The sequence below is a fragment of the Manis pentadactyla genome, chromosome 2 (genome assembly GCF_030020395.1).
Source record: "Manis pentadactyla isolate mManPen7 chromosome 2, mManPen7.hap1, whole genome shotgun sequence".
Classification (NCBI taxonomy): domain Eukaryota; kingdom Metazoa; phylum Chordata; class Mammalia; order Pholidota; family Manidae; genus Manis; species Manis pentadactyla.
In genome coordinates this window covers 142,259,612-142,279,806 of record NC_080020.1, presented here as the reverse complement: position 1 = coordinate 142,279,806, position 20,195 = coordinate 142,259,612, and the positions used below count along the sequence as shown (strand labels likewise).

The 20,195-nt window shown below is 50.0% G+C and overlaps 1 protein-coding gene across 3 annotated transcripts in view; it reads left to right on the top strand.

Annotated features, from left to right (window-relative positions):
* Positions 1 to 20,195, top strand: part of SH3RF3 (SH3 domain containing ring finger 3) — a 375,142-nt gene that overhangs the window by 311,594 nt on the left and 43,353 nt on the right. For all 3 annotated transcript variants that reach the window (XM_057496861.1, XM_036920514.2, XM_036920537.2), the window contains exon 8: positions 4,308 to 4,642. In XM_057496861.1, the coding sequence (XP_057352844.1) occupies positions 4,308 to 4,642 (335 nt within the window). The remainder of the gene's footprint in view (positions 1 to 4,307; positions 4,643 to 20,195) is intronic.

The following is a 20,195-nucleotide window of genomic DNA, read 5'->3' as shown; positions in this document are numbered from 1 at the left end:
TGATTTTTCCTTTCTCGTTTCTGATACTGTTGATTTGTGTTGATTCTCTTTTCTTCTTAATAAGTCTGGCTAGAGGCTTATCTATTTTGTTTATTTTCTCGAAGAACCAGCTCTTGGTTTCATTGATTTTTGCTATTGTTTTATTCTTCTCAATTTTATTTATTTCTTCTCTGATCTTTATTATGTCCCTCCTTCTGCTGACCTTAGGCCTCATCTGTTCTTCTTTTTCCAATTTCGATAATTGTGACATTAGACCCTTCATTTGGGATTGCTCTTCCTTTTTTAAATATGCTTGGATTGCTATATACTTTCCTCTTAAGACTGCTTTTGCTGTGTCCCACAGAAGTTGGGGCTTAGTGTTGTTGTTGTCATTTGTTTCCATATATTGCTGGATCTCCATTTTGATTTGGTCATTGATCCATTGATTATGTAGGAGCGTGTTGTTAAGCCTCCATGTGTTTGTGAGCCTCTTTGCTTTCTTTGTACAGTTTATTTCTAGTTTTATGCCTTTGTGGTCTGAAAAGTTGGTTGGTAGGATTTCAATCTTTTGGAATTTTCTGAGGCTCTTTTTGTGGCCTAGTATGTGGTCTATTCTGGAGAATGTTCCATGTGCACTTGAGAAGAATGTATATCCCGCTGCTTTTGGATGTAGAGTTCTATAGATGTCTATTAGGTCCATCTGCTCTACTGTGTTGTTCAGTGCTTCCGTGTCCTTACTTATTTTCTGCCCAGTGGATCTATCCTTTGGGGTGAGCGGTGTGTTGAAGTCTCCTAGAATGAATGCATTGCAGTCTATATCCCCCTTTAGTTCTGTTAGTATTTGTTTCACATATGCTGGTGCTCCTGTGTTGGGTGCATATATATTTAGAATGGTTATATCCTCTTGTTGGACTGAGCCCTTTATCATTATGTAGTGTCCTTCTTTATCTCTTGTTACTTTCTTTGTTTTGAAGTCTATTTTGTCTGATATTAGTACTGCAACCCCTGCTTTCTTCTCACTGTTGTTTGCTTGAAATATGTTTTTCCATCCCTTGACTTTTAGTCTGTACATGTCTTTGGGTTTGAGGTGAGTTTCTTGTAAGCAGCATATAGATGGGTCTTGCTTTTTTATCCATTCTGTTACTCTGTGTCTTTTGATTGGTGCATTCAACCCATTAACATTTAGGGTGATTATTGAAAGATATGTACTTATTGCCATTGCAGGCTTTAAATTCGTGGTTACCAAAGGTTCAAGGTTAGCCTCTTTAGTATCTTACTGCCTAACTTAGCTCGCTTATTGAGCTGTTATATACACTATCTGGAGATTCTTTTCTTCTCTCCCTTCTTGTTCCTCCTCCTCGATTCTTCATATGTTGGGTGTTTTGTGCTGTGCTCTTTCTAGGAGTGCTCCCATCTAGAGCAGTCCCTGTAAGATGTTCTGTAGAGGTGGTTTGTGGAAAGCAAATTCCCTCAGCTTTTGTTTGTCTGGGAATTGTTTAATCCCACCGTCATATTTGAATGATAGTCGTGCTGGATACAGTATCCTTGGTTCAAGGCCCTTCTGTTTCATTGTATTAAATATATCATGCCATTCTCTTCTGGCCTGTAGGGTTTCTGTTGAGAAATCTGACGTTAGCCTGATGGGTTTCCCTTTATAGGTGACCTTTTTCTCTCTAGCTGCCTTTAACACTCTTTCCTTGTCCTTGATCTTTGCCATTTTAATTATTATGTGTCTTGGTGTTGCCCTTCTTGGATCCTTTCTGTTGGGGGTTCTGTGTATTTCCGTGGTCTGTTTGATTACTTCCTCCCCCAGTGTGGGGAAGTTTTCAGCAATTATTTCTTCTAAGATACTTTCCATCTCTTTGCCTCTCTCTTCTTCTTCTGGGACCCCTATAATACGGATATTGTTCCTTTTGGATTGGTCACACAGTTCTCTTAATATTGTTTCATTCCTGGAGATCCTTTTGTCTCTCTCTATGTCAGCTTCTATGCGTTCCTGTTCTCTGATTTCAATTCCATCAATGGCCTCTTGCATTCTATCCATTCTGCTTATAAACCCTTCCAGAGTTTGTTTCATTTCTGCGATCTCCTTTCTGGCATCTGTGATCTCTTTCCGGACTTCATCCCATTTTTCTTGCGTATTTCTCTGCATCTCTGTCAGCATGTTTATGATTCTTATTTTGAATTCTTTGTCAGGAAGACTGGTTAGGTCTGTCTCCTTCTCTGGTGTTGTCTCTGTGATCTTTGTCTGCCTGTAGCTTTGCCTTTTCATGGTGATAGGAATAGTCTGCAGAACTGGGACGAGTGACGGCTGGAAGGACTTCCTTTCTTGTTGGTTTGTGGCCCTCCTCTCCTGGGAGAACAGCGGCCTCTAGTGGCTTGTGCTGCGCAGCTGCGCGCAGACAGGGCTTCTGCTCCTGCCCGGCTGCTATGGAGTTAATCTCCGCTGTTGCTGTGGGCGTGGCCTGGCTCGGGCAGCTACTCCAAAATGGTGGAGTCGCGTTGGAGCAGGAGCTGCTGGGAGGCTATTTATCTCCGTAAGGGGCCTCCCTGCTCCCTGCAGCCCAGGGGTTAGGGTGCCCAGAGATCCCGGATTCCCTACCTCTGGACCAAGTGACCCGCCCTGCCCCTTTAAGACTTCCAAAAAGCACCCGCCAAAACAAAACAACGACCACAAAAAAGAAACAAGAAAAAAAATTTTTTTAATTAAAAAAAAAAAAAAAAAATTTTTAATTAAAAAAAAAAAAAAAAAAGGTGGTCGTTCGTTTTTCTTTATTCTCCGGTGCCAGCCTCAGGCCTCTGCTCACCGGTCTTTCTGCCCTGTTTCCCTAATATTGGGGTCCCTGTCCCTTTAAGACTTCCAAAAAGCGCTCGCCAAAACAAAGCAGCAAAAAAGCAAAAAAAAAAAAAATGGTCGTGCGCTTTTCTTATGTCCTCTGTCGCCCAGCCTCCAGTGCCTGCTCACTGTTCTTGCTGCCCTGTTTTCCCAGTATCAAGGGCCCTGCAATCTGGCCCGGATGGCTGGGGCTGGGTGCTCGGCAGTCCTGGGCTCCGTCTCCCTCCCGCTCTGCCTGCTCTTCTCCCGCCGGGAGCTGGGGGGAGGGGCGCTCGGCTCCCGCGGGGCCGGGGCTTGTATCTTACCCCCTTCGCGAGGCGCTGGGTTCTCTCAGGTGTGGATGTGGTCTGGATATTGTCCTGTGTCCTCTGGTCTTTATTCTAGGAAGGGTTGTCTTTGTTATATTTTCATAGATATATGTTGTTTTGGGAGGAGATTTCCGCTGCTCTACTCACGCCGCCATCTTCCGCCCCCTGCACCATTTTTTTTTTTTGAAGCATGAATGCCATGAATTCTGGTGGTAGAAAGTAACAGCAGAAGAAAGTCACTTTCCTCTGGCATAACAATGCAAAACCAGCTGAGTGTGGGCTGCATGATATTAGATGGGACGCTGGTCTGACGGCTGCCTGCTGCCCCTGCCCATGGCTTTCTCTCCCTTTGGGTGAGACCAGCCCAGGCTATGACCACTGTTTCTCTGCTGTGTCTCATGCTCTCCTCTTTGTTGGTAATAAGGAGGCAATTCTTCACGCAAGCTATAGAGGATTAATTTTAAAGTGGTGCTGTGGAGAGAGGAAACTTTTCAAATGGCAGATTTTTACAAATGTTATGCATTTAGACTGCAACGTCTTTAGGGGCGTTTTTGCGGTAGCGGGGGGGAATTCCTAGTGTAAAGGCCCTAGTTCTGCAAACCCAGGACCCCTGTGGCTACGATGTGCAGGCAGATGGCAGGCTCTGGGCTTCACCTCAGGGTCCAGCTGCTTTCCCACTCAATCGCCACCAGCTGAGTAGTCCCGCATGCCCAGCTGGGTCAAGTGCTGAGGGTGAGAGAGGAAGTCTGCCCCAGATTGGGGCCAGCCTACCTGATGGCACTGTGGGCAGGACCACCTTCACGCAGCGGATCTCACAATTCGGGGTCATCTTGAGGCTTCTTCAGCATCTTTTACAGGCTTTGCTTCTATGAATGTTCTAACAAGGATGTTTTTGAAAATCTCCTGAGGTATTAGCTCATCACAGCCGAGAAGAATAGTTCAAAGACTTCACAGAGATCTGGGAACACGCTGTGCCCATGGTGGCCTTGGGACACACCTTCCAGGTCCTCCCTGGGAAGAGGGGAGACAGGGGGGTGCCCTTTCAGGGTTGCTCAGCCCTGAAGTGGGGCCAGGCCTGGAGACAGAAGGCTGTGGATACTGGGAGGGGAGGCCAGGGAAAGTCCTGTCCTGCACTACAGGTTGCAAACTGACCTCTCAACCCCACTCTCTGACCCGTGCTCCAGCTGCCCACGCCTCAGCTCAGGCTCAGGATCGACCAACAGCCACAGTGTCGCCTCTGCGCACCCAGAACTCCCCATCCCGCCTGCCCACCACCAGCCTCAGGCCCCACTCGGTGGTGTCCCCACAGCACGTCCACCAGCCCCTGGTGCACCTGGCCACCGGGACCCTGTGCCCCCGGCCAGCCATCCTGCTAACGTCAGCAGCATCAGCCATCACACCTCCCAACATCAGCGCTGCCAGCCTCAGTGGGGAGGCCGGAGGGGGGCCCGTCAGCAGCGTGTTGACATCCAGCCCCACCAGCACGGGATGCAAGCCAGATGAAAGGAAAAATGAAAAGGTAAGTGGCCCATCCTGGGCAAGCCCATTGTCACCCTGTGGACCAGACACCAATGACACTCAGCACAATTGAGACCTGAAAGCAGGCACTGTCCTGCCGTTGGTGTACCAGCTCAGGGCCACTGTGCTGCTGTGGCCAGGTGGGCCCTGGGGGCCGGACCCTCAGCAAGGGACTATCTTTGTATTGGCTTTGCTGTATGAATAGTATTTGCACTTCCTCTTGGCCATACCACATTTGTAGATCTTTTAAAACCTTTCTAGCCATGTTTTGGATGAAACACTCCACACTTAAGTTGGGGTAGTCAAGGCAAGGACGGCCTCTCCTGTTCCTTGGGGACAATATCAAAGCTGTTAACTGTTCAGTCCTCTGCCCAGTCCCCTGGAGGCACACCCACCTGCCTGCCACCCTGCGCACTGACTCCTCGGGGCCCCTGGACCGTGCTCAGGCCTGGTCACCACCTGTCTCCTCTGGTCCATGCTCCCTGGTGTGGACAAGGCCTCAGTCACAGCCACTACTCCTGCCAGCAAAGCTCAAGAGTCCTTGAGACCAACTGGGAGCCCTGGCTGAAGTGAAAAGCTGCCTTGCTTTGTGTCCATGTCTGTTTGAAATTCACTCAGGCCTCAGGCTGCTCTCTTGCACCTTACAGCCTGGCTAGCAGATGCAGCTGGGTCTCACCAGGAGACAGAGGGGGGTGCCCCCACCTTCATTCTTGGCACCCTCCCTGGAAGACTAGATCCCTCAAGCTTCTGAGCTGCTGAGAGAAAAACAGGGAATACACTTAGAAAGGGAAAGGTCATAACCGTTCTGTAAACATTTCTGGTTCTTTACCAAAAACTGTCCTCTGTCCAGTTTGCAAAACAGGTAGGGCTGGCTTCCACATGGCTCATTAGTGAGTGCAGTCAGGCTTGTGAGAGTGATACATTGAGAGTGATATTGTTCCGTATCTTAGCCTCCTAAGTGTGCAGCTAATGAAAACCAGTCCTGGTCTGCTCCCAGCATCCCCAGCCCATTGGCATTGGCATGCATTTTGCCTTCACGCAAGGTTTACTCTCTGCTCACAGTTCCTACATCTGCATGGAACAGGGGGTCCATGGCACACCCAAAGGGTCCCTTCCAATGAAGGACTCCTGGGAGGAAGGCTGCTCCCAGAAGGGAAGCAGCAGATATGTCAGCATAGCTCTGACAGCTCCCCAGGTGGGCGTGGCAGCAGAAAGGCCCAGGCCAACACCAGCCTGTGCTCAGCCAAGCTCAGGGCTCACAGCACGGGGGTGTTCATGCTGTGACCCTGGGCAGGGAGTCAGGTGGACTTCATGGGGTGAGTGAGCGCGTGTCCAGCCCCAGGGGGCAAGTCCAGTGTCCTTCCAAATGCTCTGTGTGGTTTTCAGTCCTCACCTCTCAGACAAAGAGAAAAAGAAGCACTGGTCTGAAACACCACCTGTTAATATTTTTCCCTTCTGTATTTTCACTTGAAATTTTTCTAACTTATAGTAAGGTGCAAAACATCTGCACTGCCATTTCTAGCGGAAGAGCCAAGATGGTGGCTGTCCGAGTGCCTGCAGTGCTGCCCGAGCCGGCACTGCGCCCTAGCGGGGAGCCTTGGCTGCCATCTCCCCAGGCCCACCGGGACCACAGCCAGGCAGATTCCACAGGGAACACACAGCCCGGCCTTCAAATCCATTTCTGGGTAACACCATCCTTGAAGTGAGCATGTCTAAGTATGGTGAAAGGATTCCTCACAGAAATTGGCAGTGTTGTTCAGGTGGTTCTGTTACTGAATTTTCCCCAGGAAAAGCCCCACTGTCCACAGAGACCCAAACCCCAGCGCCTGGGTGTTCTCCTAGTGTGAGCTCACCGAAACTCCATCCAGGCACTTCCTGCACATGCACAAGAGACAAGACCACAGCTGATGGGGCTCCCAGGCCCCTGCGGCAGGGGCAGGAGTGACTCTGCTAAGACCATGGGGATTTATACCCTGACGTTCTGGGTGTGGAGAATGAAGAGGCCTCAAACCAGCTCATGTGCATCCGTCGCCCTGGTGGACACCCTAGGAGGCTGGCACTTTGCTGGCTAAGCCTCAGGACCAGGCCTCAGCCCTGCTCAGACCATGCACATCGGTGGGGAGCCTTCCTATAGATGGGTCCTGAGCCAGGATTCCTCTTCTTGAGTGTTCAGCCCCCAGCCTGCTCTCCCAGATGCTCTTCCTGCCTACCTCCTGATGCTACTGGCTCCCCACAAGGGCTCCCCACCAGCACCCAGCAGCTCTAGCCTCCTGGAGGGCCGACGCTTCCACCAGTGGTGCACAATTCCACAGTGCCCCCAGTGCTGACCACAGCAAGCCCTGGGGTTGCCCCCCCAGGCACCCTGCAGAGGGAGGACTGAGGACCACCTGGGGAAGGGCTGGTTCTGATCTCAGCACTCCAGGCGGCATTAGGGGCTGCTCTTCAGTGCCTGGGTTCCCTGGGGCTGACCAGGGGTCTGTTCTGTTTGGGGACTGATCTACCTGGGGTGGCCCTGGGTGCAGGCAGGCCTCCCCTTCCAAGGAGATCTGGGAAGGACACTTACCTTGAAGCTGCCAGTCTGCAGCACATCTCCGGGGCAGCTATCGAGTGCAGGATAGCCCAGGCTGCATGGGCCCCATCCGGTCTCCCAGGCTGGAACAGTCAGAGCAGCCAGGGCACATGGAGGATCCTGGGGCATGCAGAAGACCCGGGGTATGGAACCTATGGAGGCAGCTATCTTTACAAGGGGTGTCAGGTAGGCACCCCTTGGCTTTCCCGTCCCAAGGCTTGGGTCTAGAGCTTCTGAGGGAAGGGACTGGATACAAGTTTTGGAGGCATCTTTGTAGCACCCACAAATCACAGAGTAGAAAGAAAGTCTTGGAAGACTTTTAAGAAGATGATCTGTAGGATTAAAGTTAACTCTTTTGCAAAAAAGCATTTTAAAAATAAATTTTGTGCTTAAAACAATCACCAAACACCACCTGTAATAGCGTCAGTGGCTGTTTCCTGTTTCTGATCCCCATGAACATATCAGCCCCAAGTGATATGTACCTGCTGTCCCTCAGGGTGACTCTAGGGCCAAGTCATCAGAAAGGGGACTCTGTGCCCTTGGGCTGAGCCACAGGGAGCTGGTGGTGAGTGCAGGAAAGAAGAAGCTCCTGCAGCCATGAGCCTCTGGTCCTGTAGCCTTCCCCTGCCACCCAGCCAGAAGTCCATCCGTCCCTCCCTGGCCTGTGTGCTGCAGTGAGTAGGTGCTGGGTCCTGGGGGCCTTATAGGGAGAAGGGGCAGCCTGGCCTGGAGGAGCATGGAGTCTAGGATGGTAATATAGACTGGGAAACAGGCAACAACTGCGACAGTGTGGTGGCCTAAGGACAGGGAGCAGAGGGAGTCTGGTCAGCCTGGGGGCAGGGAGCAGAGAGCATCTGGTCACCTGGGGGCAGGGAGCCTCCTGGGGGAGCTTCTGCCCACAGGTGGGGTGCCCACCAGATGAGGGACCACCCCGAGCAAAGGCCAGAGGGCTGCCCAGGGCTGAGGCACCACAGACAAGTGGCAGTAGGTGGCGGCTCCCACAGGGCAGCTCCATGCACTGGTCGGCCTGGAGTCATCTAGCACTGGACGGACAGTGAGCTGGAGGCCTGGCCTCCCCCTCTGGCAGGGGTGCCGCATGCCAATCTACCCCCTCCCTGCCCCTCCCAGTGTGGCGCAACTGCACTGACCTCCTCCCTCCCCTTCAGCTAGCATGCCCCCATCCCTGAGAGCTCTGCTGCCATCTTGCCTGCCCAACGCCCTCCTTGGCATCACTTGCCTTGTCCTTGGACTCCATGGCAGTGTCTTCCAAACACACTGGAAAATGACCATTCAAGAGTCCCAACACCAATTTCATGGTTTGGGCCACCATGTTTTAGATCAGACGGGATACACAGAATGGAGCAGAGGGACCAGGTGAGCCTGCACAGCACATGGTAGGGTCAGGGTACTAGGGAAAACATTGTCGTGTGCTAAGACCTGACACAAAACTTAGTTCAAAAACGTCCCAGAGCCTTAGCAGGCCCTGGAGAGAGCTTTGCCCCTGGGAGGCATCTGATGATGTTTGTAAAGAAAGCTGGGAAAACTGCTGCCAGTAACTTTTCACTCCCATGACTTGCGAGGAATCCTTTATGGACCTTTCTGCTTATGGATGAGATAGTTTCAGTTCCACAGAATGATAGAGTATTGGAACTGGTAAGAGCTTCTTCTGAAGACCTTTTTATTAAACTCTTCGTTTTCTTGGTGCTCCTGAGGCTCAGAAATGTTGAGAGGTTTGCCAGGGGCTGCACAGTGTTAGCTGAGGAGCCGGTCCAGGCACTCGGTTCTCCCAGGCCCTGTGACGCTGCTTCTGCAGGCTCCGATGTGCTGGCATGAGGGGCTCTGCAGCCGAGGCCTCGGCTGTCCCGGGCTTGTCCAGGAGGCACAGCAGGGAGTCTGGGCCAGCTGCTGGCAGGAGGCTCTGCGGTAAGCCCAAGGAGGGGAACCTGAGTCTGAGGGGGCTTCCACCTGCAGTCAGAGCCCACGTGACAGCAGAGCGCTTGACCAAGTCCACGTGGACGGCATGACCTTTATTGTCAAGGTTTTGGGGATGGGTTGGTGGGAGGGACAGAGACCCTGCAGCCCAGCCCATGACAGCAGGGGCCTCGTGGGAAGTGTGCTGGCAGAACTTGCTCTTTACTATTGAAGCCCCAGCCATCTGAGAGCGTGTATATCCGTGGGATAGGTGACAAAAAAGCTTGTATTACAGAGGGTTATAATTACATTTTCAATGAGAACCCAGGGACATGCAGTCTTAAGGAACCTTGAGGAGGGAGCTCCTTAGAGCAATCAGGCAGCTTTGTCTAAAGTGCAGAACCACCGGTCAGGACCTCACTTTCTCTCTGGCTGGGGCTCAGTGAGCAAACCTTCACAGCTGCTGCCCTGACAACGCAGGCGGGGGTGGCCTGCGGTAGGCTCTGCAGCTGGTATCTCAGTCTGCCGGCGTGTTTCCAGTTTGGGGACAGGCAGGTGCCTTCCTGCCATCACATGCTAGCTGCCTGAGTCCCCCCAGCTACACCAGCAGCGGGGAGGGGTCCTGCGCCCCTGATGTTGCACTGGAGATGGGCATGCTCTGGGTCTGACCTCACCATAACTGAATCCCTCCGTGGGCCGGCCTCACACTGGTCTCCGGAGGGATGGCTTGTCCCTGGCTTGTGTGTCAGGCCAAATGCACAAAGACTGCAGACGGGGGCCATGTCTCAGATGCCGCCGAGAGAGGAGGGGGCGGCTCATGAAGTGCTCTGGGCCCCAAGCCCACGGGCCCATCCCTGTGGGCTGTGGAAGCCCACCTCCTGGGGACACTCACACTGGGTGCCTCTGTCCACCACTGGCATTGGCATCAGCCCCCTGGGTGTCCCAGCAACTTCAGACCCTCTCAGCTCCCTGCAGTTGGGCAGCCTTCTGTGGGAGGAGGAAAGCTGGCAGTTGGCTCACGAATGATGTTCAGGCTGCAAATGAACCCGTCCTAAAAGCACAAATCAGCTGTCAAAACAAGGGCATTCTGAAGTTTTATAGGCAACTTATTTTTGGAAGGGGGCATGCTGCTGGCGCTTCACTTCCCTAGTGACAAGGGCGGCAACCCCCTCCTCATGCCCATCGAAGCAGAGCACTGAGTGGGACAGGACAGGGCCCGCCGGCCTTGGGAGCCCTCAGGGGCAGCCTGAGGACCTTCTCCTGGCATCTATCTACTGTCTCCAGGAAAGCACCCCCAGGCCTGGCCATCCCCCAGCTCTGACATAGATGCCCCTGGCCTTTGCCCTGGGGTGAGGGCATCTCTGTACCCTGAAGAGCTTGTGAGTGTCAGCTTGGTGGAGTGCTGGTGACCCACCCAGGGCACAAAATGAGGGTGCAGAGAGGGTGACCTGTCCCCTGCCAGGCGGGAGTGAGAGCAGGCCCTGGGTGCTCTGCTGAGTGGGTGCTCCCTCTCCTCTGCTCCGGTTGGCCGGCTCCTACTGGGCGCCGAGGGCTCAGGGCACTGAGCCATCCGAGTGTGGCATGGATGAGGACAGGAAGCAGAAGCCAAAATCACTCCGACAATGCCTGAACCTTGAATTTGACCAAAAGGAGGCACAAGCTGATTAATGAGCCCAAGGGCTGGCCTGGGGCGGTGCTGCCTGGGGTAGGCCTGCCTCTCCGCCTGCTCTTCCGCTCTCCCCCACCTCCGCTCCCTCATCTGCGGAATGGGGCTGATGCCACCCACCACCCTGAGTTTCTGGGAGGAGTAAGTGAATTAATCCTCACAAATACTTGACATAGTATTTGGAATAAAAACATCAGAAATCATTAAGAAATTGATAGTTAATTGAAGGCCAGAGCCCATAAGAACTGCAATCGATACCCCTGAGGCTTCTAATTAATTATTAAAAGAGTTCTTGATTTTGCAGTTTCAGAATAAAAGACACAACACTGCCACGTGAAGAGATGGAGGCTACTCAAAAGTGAACCTTGAGTGGCTGGTGTAATCTGCCACAGAGGTGGTATTTCTTCTTCTCCTCAGCCACTGTAGGTTCCATTTCTGGGTCCGTTTTTCCTATGCCCTCTGAGAAACATGCATATAAAGGGTTCTTTTTAAGGTGTCAGTTTCATACCTAACAAATAGCTCGATCAACTATTTAGCCTAAATAGTGGATTGAGCCCATGAAAAATATTTTATTTAGAAGTTGGGTTTCAACTGCAATGCATTAAACCAAAATTCATTTTAAAAATAGTGATAAAGGCTAGAAATGGAAAGAATTTGTGAATCACCTGTAAGAGCCATGGGGGTCTATAACCCTCCCTAGTGGTCAAAGGTTATCATAACTGATCAGGATTGTTGGAGATTCACACTCCAGTGACACATGGCCAGCCCCCTAAATAACCAGGCAATGGCCACGATAGCATGGCTGGTGGACATGGATGTTCAAGTGGCCATGAGCCACTGGGCACACTGGATTTCCACATCAGGTCTGGATTCTGCTCTGCAAAATTCTGCCACTGTTACCACCTCCCTTTTCAATTGATGTACCCTCACATTGCTCATAAACACGGGATATTTTTTCCAGTCTTCCAGGCCCAGGAACTCCATTGATGGAATCAGTTCAAACGAACAGCAGACACACACACCCCATAAAACACACCAGAAGGTAGTGCCCTGAGTGGACCCAGTCGCTGCCCTTCCCAGAAGGACAAGGGCAGCACGAGGGGTGTCTCTGTGTCCTGGAGAGCTTGTGAGTGCTTTTCCATTTGTCACGTAACCAAGGGCAACACCAAGAAAGCAGACAGGACTCCTGTCATCATTTTGTCTGCTGTGGTTTTGTTTGGTTTTGTTGAGCACCAGGGTGGTGGTGTAGGCGAGGGCATTCTGTCACCTCACTTATGTAAGACAACTTTGTGCCATTATTTCCTGCTCGGTGAAGTCACTCTAAAGGCAGACTTGAGTTTTGTTTGCCTGCTATTTTGTGTGCTTAATAATTCCTTCCAGGCCATCTTAATGACTTACAAGACATTGGCATATAGCGTGAGGATGAAGTTCATTAATCTTTTTGGAGCATTCACACTCTTTCTATCCAAATCTCAAGTAGAACTAATGGATCCATTTAATGAAGATGTTATTTTGTTAGGATCTCTTTGTATGACTTGTAGTAGTGGCTGGATTTCTGGATCACACCACCGCCGTCTGCCTCCAATGTGCTCCCTCCTTCACTCTGTACCATTTTAGGTAAACCCCTCAGAATCCAGTTTGTTTAGCATTAAAATGGGAATAATGTCTTCTGCTAACTACTAGAAAATCGATTGTAAGTTTGCATCAGACAGGATTCTCCAGAGAAACAGACCAATGGGAGACACAGATAATAGATATAAATATTGGCTTTAAGGAATTGGCTCACACTATGACTGTGGAGGCTGGCAAGCTGAAAATCTGTGGGGAGGGCAAGCAGCCGAAAGCTCAAGCAAGAGTCTGTGCTGCAGTCTCAGAGACACAGAACTTCTTCTTCCCCAGGAAACTTCAGATTTCTCTTGAGGCCTTCAGCTCATTGCATGAGGCCCACCCACATTATCAAGGCACATGCTCTAGGTAATCCCTTTTACCTAAAGTCCACTGCTTGGAGCAGTTAACCACATCTACCGCATATTCACAGCAGTATCTGGGCCAGCGTTTGCCTGAGCACTGGTGCCACAGCCTAGCCAAGTCGACACATAAACCTAACCATCACAGTCCACCTCTTGCCACAGTGGTGCCCACAGCACTCTCTGTACACCATACTCAGTCTTTAAATAAAGACAACAGTGAAGTCAAGCGTCTACTTAATATGACACAGCTACCCTGCCTACAACTGAAAGTGCACCAACCCTTTCTCCAGAAGAGGATGCAAAGTCCTTAGATGGTTTCCACTCTTCCCCTTCCTATTCTGTAACTTAATACCGTGATATAAAGTTAACAATACTTACACTGTGATATGACATCAATACAACAATGCAACTTATGGTACATGATTAAAGGATAAGAGAGGAAGGAAAAAATATTGTGTACACACACACACACACACAATCAATTCATAACAAAATAAGGAGGAAACCCTCACGACAGTTGCAGCCCAATTCTGTAGCTGGTCGTGCAGTCAGAGCTGGTATTCATGACTACCTGCTGCTGCTCATTCCGCACTCCCTTTGCCTTCAGCATCTCAGCTGGTTGTGGTTCTTAGCCTTGTGGGTGATTCAAACTGCTACTCCTGAAGGTTTGGGCCATTAGCAGTCCTGACTGGATGGGGTTGGATTTTCCATGGACCTTAATCTCAGGGCATGGTAATACTAAGAGACGCCCCCAAGGGATGCCGTGTTCCCGACATGCTCTTCCTTACCTCCACTGTGGAGCAGCAGTTCGTTGTCCCCTTGATGGGCAGGGGCAGTCACCCGGCCAGCACAGGGATTCCCCTTTGTTGATTCAGTCATGAGGTACCCAAAATGGCCAGGCGACAGTCAACTTGCAGTTCAATGGATCCTTGTTGTGTCTCCTGGTGGAAGCCTTCCTACCTTTGGAACTAAGGCCTCTAGACCAGCAGAGCATAAGACCATGGTGAGAGACACAGAAAATTTTCTTAATGGGTCACTAGGAGCAACAGTGATTGGTGCCAATCCCATTTCCACCCCTTGATTCCTGGCTTGTGAGTCCCAGCCTGGGAGAAACGGCACCTTACGTTGGAGCTGATTCAGAGAATACACAGCCTCCTGGGGAGTCTGGCCCCCAACCCTGCAAGGCATCGCCCCTCAGCTGGCTCTGCAACTGAGTCTTCAAAAGGCCGTCCCACAATTCTACCAAGCCAGCTGCTTCAAGGTAGTAAAGAACGTGATAAGACCAGTGACTTCCATAAGCCTGGGTCTATTGCCACACTTCTTTTGCTATGAAATGAGTTCCTTGATCAGAAGCAATACTGTATGGAATACCATGATCATGGGTAAGGCATTCTGTTAGTCCACAGATAGTAGTTTTGGCAAAAGTATTAATGTGCAGAGAAGGCAAATCCATATTCAGAGCAAGTGTCTGTTCCAGTGGAAACAACATGCTGCCCCTTCCATGGTGGAAGCTGCCCAGTGTAATCAACCTGCCAGCAGGCAGTTGGCTGATTGCCCCACAGAATGGTGCTTTATCGGGGCTCAGTGTTGGTCTCTGTAGCTGGTGGATTAGGCACTTGGCAGTGGCTAAAACCAAAATGGCACTGGTGAGTGGAAGTCCATGGTACCGAACCTGTGTATGATCTCTACCCTGCCACTGTGGCCACTGCGACAGGGCTGTCTGGGAAAAGCGGTGACTGGCACCCAGAGAATGGGTCATTACCATCCCCCCCTACTGATGCCAGCCTTTATGGAGCATTCACACAGGACACACATTTATTTCAACATTTTTTGCCCATTCATAGAGATCTATCCAAATACCACTTTCCCAGACCTTGTCACCAATTTTCTGACATGTTCTTTCCAAGTCCCTGACCATGTGGCCAACTCATTGGCCACAACCCATGACTCAGTATGTAATTGCACAGCTGGCCACTTCTCCATCAAAGCAAAGTGCACAGTCCTGCCCATGGGGAGGATTTCTTTCACCTTGTCCTCCAAGGATAGCCCAGGGAATGGTCCACCATGGGGTGGTGCCTGCACATTGTGCAGAACCATCTGTAAATGAGGGCTGAGTCCTCTCTTTGTGTTAATCGATCATAGAGAAGTCCCTGTGAAGTCACAGGTGCAGACTGAGAGAGAAAAGACAGCAGAGTGGGGACCATGGGTGTTCAGGCTACTCCTTCATGTAACTCACCTGTGCCTTAGGGCCTGCTTGACCCGATCATGTATGTACCTCTTCCATTCAATGATGGAGCACTGCCGTGCAGGCCCAGGCTTGTCATCTGATGGGTCAGGTAACACCCCATTCCTGGTGGCAGCTCAGGCTGTGTGGCAACTTGGTGACCCATGGCTAAGCACTCAGTCTCTATAAAGGCCCAGCAGTAAGCCAAAAGTTGTTTTTCCAGAGGAGAGTAGTTATTTGAAGAGGTTGACATGGTTTTTTCCAAAATGCTAAGGGCCTGCACTGAGATGCATCTGCCAAACATCTGGGCCTATCATTGTTCCGAAAAGCATCCCTATTGGCCACTGACCCTCAAGCATCACTGGCTTTGCTGGGTCACACGGCCCGAGCGGCAGAGCGGCTTGCACGGCAGCCAGGACCGGTGGAGAGCCCTCTCTGGGTCCGGGTCCCCTCAGACCCACAGCTTCCTCAGGCCCTCTGCAGGTGGGCTGGATGAGCACACCCGAGTGAGGACTGTGCTGCTTCAGAAACCCAGAGGCCCACTAGGCCTCGTTTCTCTGCCTTGGTCGTGGGAGGCACCAGATGTGATGACTTACCCCTCACCTTAGGAGGGGTGTCTCAGCGTGACCACGCTGCACCCCCTAGAAATCGCACTGATGTAGAACCCTGAATTTTTTGAGGTACATTTCCCACCCTCTGACACGCAAGTGCCTAACCAGTAAGTCTAGAGAAGCTGCTACTCCTTGCTCACTAGGTCCAATCAGTGTAATGTCCCCATGGTAACTGATCAGTGTGATATTTTGTGGAAGGAAAAGGCAATTAAGATTCCCGTGAACTAAATCATGACACAGGGCTGGAGTTGATGTACCCAGAGGTGGGACAGCGGAGTGTATTGCTGGCCTGGCCAGCTGAGAGCAAACTGCTGCCGGTGGTCTTCACTAACAGGTAGAGGAAAGGCACCTGCCGGATGGATAGCTGCACACCAGGAGCCAGGGGGTATGTTATTTTGCTCAGCAATGAAACCACATCTGGCCCAGCAGCTGCACTTGGAGTGTCCACCTGGTTACGCTCATGATGAATAACTGTCATTCTCCAGGATGTGTCTGTCTTCTGCAAAGGCCATGTAGGAGGCTGAGTGGGGATGTGGTCCCTCATCTCTCCAAGTCCCTCTGGGAATGTGGCACTGCATTTGGACTCATTTCCTGGGTAGAGGCAGTTCCAGCGGCTTTCACTTGGCCTGTCCCACCACCATAGCCCTCACTCCACAGGTCAGGGGCCCAGGTGGGGACTCCGCCAGCTGCTGAATATGTTTACTCCTAGCACACATTTCAGGACTAGGGAAATAATCACAGGGTGGGTTCAGGACCCACTGGACCCGCTGTGAGACAGACCTGAGCTAAAACATTGATCACCTGACCTCCATGAGCCCCTGGTCTGACTGGGCAATCACAGTGACTCTTGGGTCCCCTGAAATTAATGTCGTCTAGAGCTGACATTTCCCCAAGATTCTGATTGTTTCCTTCTCCCTGTTGCACAATTACACTGGTAAATGGCTGCAGCCCCCTTGGGAAAGGCTCGGGAAAGATTAACAGTACAAACTGTCAGCAGTTCCTCCTTCCACAGGAGGACCCCACTTTCCCTTCATTGAAAGCATTCCGGGTCTTTAAACTGTAAGTCTGGGAGTTGATTGAGAGGCTGTCACTCTGCTTTTGTGATTCTAGTTAGATTTCTGTTCAATAGATGTAGAACTCTCCTGCTTATACATACCAAGTCAGGATTTAATAGACTGCCCAGCCACTTCTCTTCTAGGGGCACCGGGATCAAGCACCCAGTGCTGTGGGACAACATAAGGCAGGCCTTTCTGTTCTGACTGAGTGTGCTGTCCACTGTGGAGACCATGACCATCTTATCCTGGGTGGCTAAGTGCCACCCTTGGCCCTGCACTGCAGAATCTGCTTGCTCCCACTGCATTCTGGTTTCCTGATTCCTTGCCACAGTTCTCACTGTAGGTCCTGCACAGTCTGGCTTCCCCAGCAAAGGGGTCTCAGAGCCCTGCAAGGATCCTCCAGCTCTTTTCACAAATACGTTTCTCACAGTGAGTTTGGAAAGTGGTCCCCTGGACTGTCCTGGGAATGAGCAGGTCTTACAGGATACATCCATCCTGCCTTTCAACCTAACCCACTGCATGTCACCTTTCGGTCCATGTTGCAGCCAGCAGCCAGCCAGCCAAAATACTGGAGCCCTCCTAATTCCTTGAATGTCAAATCCAGAGTCCCTGTTAAGTCAGCCTGTATCAATAAATTCAGGCTGCTCTGACTCTATGTTTCTTTCAACACTGTCCTGCACCCTTAATACCGATCCCTGCACTTGGAAAAGTCACATGGTTCTGTTGGAGTATTGCACACCCCTCATGGGCCACACTTGGTTCCCCCTGTTTGGGGCCTGCTCAGACTTGGGTCTAGTTACAGGTCTAGAGGCAAAGAGTCAATATTGCATCTTGAGGCAGAGTTTCTTCTTCCCCAGGTAACAGGTTTTGCTCTTTAAGCCTGTCAGCTGAATGGGTGAGGCCCACCCACACTATGGAGGGTAATCTCCTATGCTTAAAGTCAGGTGACTGGTGTTTTTCACCACATCCACAAATGCCTTTCTGGTAACATCTACTGTAGCCACTGGCCACCACAGCCTGGCCAAGTTGACATCTAAAATTAACCATAGCAGGTTACTATCAGTAAAAAGCTGTTAACTTACTAGATGAAATATTACTAAGAATTTCCAAGGGTAGTATTACTTAAATGAGAAATGTTGCTAAGGCTGGTCTTTTATTTTCCACGATTTCACAATGAATATGCTGACAGCAGTTATTTCTTATTTATAGCTCTATACAGAATCATCACTGGGCAATTTGGGAATGAAGGTTTAAACTTGTTATGCAAAGTTATAGGTAAAGTAAAGTGCATCCTGTTGGGGAATATAAATCACTTCAGATTTCTGATTATTATGCAACTTGGTAACAAATTGGTATTTTGGAAGCTATGGGGAAGAAACCATAAATTTTCCAGACAAAAAAGAAAGGTGTACCATCTGTTTCCACTACAATCAAACTGTTTATAACATGTAGCAGTTTAGAAAGACATGGCTTCAATTGTTTATATTGGGAAAATACAAGGTCATTAAAAAGGATTCCCAAGGCAATACATGAACGTGTGAGGAAACTGTTCATTTCTTGGCATGGATAACTATTCTTGCTCAGTTAGGGCCTCTCCCTCACCCTCTTCCCTGCGTTGGGCTTTCAGGAGTCTCAGACCAGGCAGTGAACATAGGTAAGGAAGGAAGGGGACACTCACGAAGTCTTCTCTCAGGAAGAGGCACCTGTAGGAAGGGCTCCTGGCAAGAGTCACCAAGAAATGCAGAGACCCTCAGGCATGAGCGCCCCAGACTCAGAGCTTAGAGCCAGAAGAGAGTTCACGTGTCATCTGGGCTGAGCAGACCTACCAGCCCTCCGCCAACTCAGCAGTCTTGTCTGCAATTCCTGAAGAGGATCATTCAGGTTCTGTCGCAGTACCTCTAGGGACAGGCACTTGCTGTTGAATGAAGGAGCCTATTCTGTGGGTTGGCCTATTGCTAACAAGCCCAAACTCTTGTGGAGTCACAATCTACAGTCTACACACATACATACACATGCACATAAACCTGCACACATACACACATATGCACGCACTCACGGAAGTACCCATCCTGCTGGGTTGACCTGCTTGTGTGGGTCTACCACTTCACACTCCATTTCCTCTTCTGAAACTAGCCCTTCTTAAATTGTAAGTTACCCTCCCAAAGACTTATTTAAAATAGACTTTATTTTTTAGAGCAATTTTAGACTCACAGCAAAACTGAGCAGAAGTTGCAGAGATTTCCTGTGTATCTCTGCCTACAGTGACACACATCATCACCCCAAACCCACAGGTTTACATTACAGTTCACTCCTGGTGTGCATCCTGTGGGTTTGGACAGATGTGTAATGACATGTACCCACCATTATGTATCATACAGAGTAGCTTCACTGCCTAAAAATCATCTGTGTACCACCCGTTCATCCCTCTCCCCAACTGCCTAGCTACCACTGATCCTTTTACTCACAGAGAAGACTGAGTGTCCAGTATACAATGGACCTTTTCACACTGAATTTGTTCATTTAGTAATACACATCTAAGTTTTCTCCATGTCTTTTCATGGCTTGATAGCTTATCACTTTTTAGTGCAGAATAGTTTCCCATTGTCTGGATGTACCATTGTTAACTTATCCATTCACTTACTGAGGGATTCTTGGTTGCTTCCAAGTTTTGGCAATTAGAAAGGAAGATGTTGTAAAGGTCATGTGCACATTTTGTACGAACACAAGTTTTCAACTTATTTGGGTAAATACCAAGGATTGTGATTGCTGGATTACAACGTAAGAGCATGCTTAGTTTTGTAAACACCAAAACTGTCTTCCAAAGCAGCTGTATTATTTTGCATTCTCACCAGCAATGAATGAGAGCCCCTGTTGCTCCCCATCCTCACCAGATCCATAAGTGTTTAGGATTTCACCATTCTAATAGGTGTGTAAGAGTATCTCATTTTCATTTTAATTTGAAATTCCATGATGATATAGAACATTGAACATCTTTTCATATGTATATTTTCCTTCTGCGTGTCTTTGCCCACTTTTTAATCAGGTTGTCTGTGTAAGATAAATTCTAACCGAAATAAGCAGGCAATGAGAGGCAACAAAGGGCCAGGCAGTTTGAATGCAATTCCCGGGTGAGGTTCACCAGTATGCAGGGATGCAGGCTGGGGAAATCATTCCCAGGAGGGGAGGCGGGGAGTTTTTAAGAGAACAGGGAAGGGAGGGGGAAGTGGGCCGAGCTAGGGGTATGTAGGGAATTTTTATTGGCTCAGGGTCAGGTGATGGACAGCCAGAGGTCTCCTCCTTCCAGATGGAGAGGGTCTGCATCCGGGGTTTGTCAGCATGTCATGGGACTGGGATCCAGGAAGAGCTGTTCGTTCCTTCCCCATACGGCACAGAGCTACTTGGTGCTGTCTGTCCTCCACCTGCATTGTCCTCACCCTTCTCCCTCCAGTACCTCCAGCCTTATAGTCTGCTTCCTTATTGTTGAGTTTTAAGAGTTTTTGTATGTTTGGGATAATAGTCCTTTATCATATTTGTCTTTTGCAAACGTT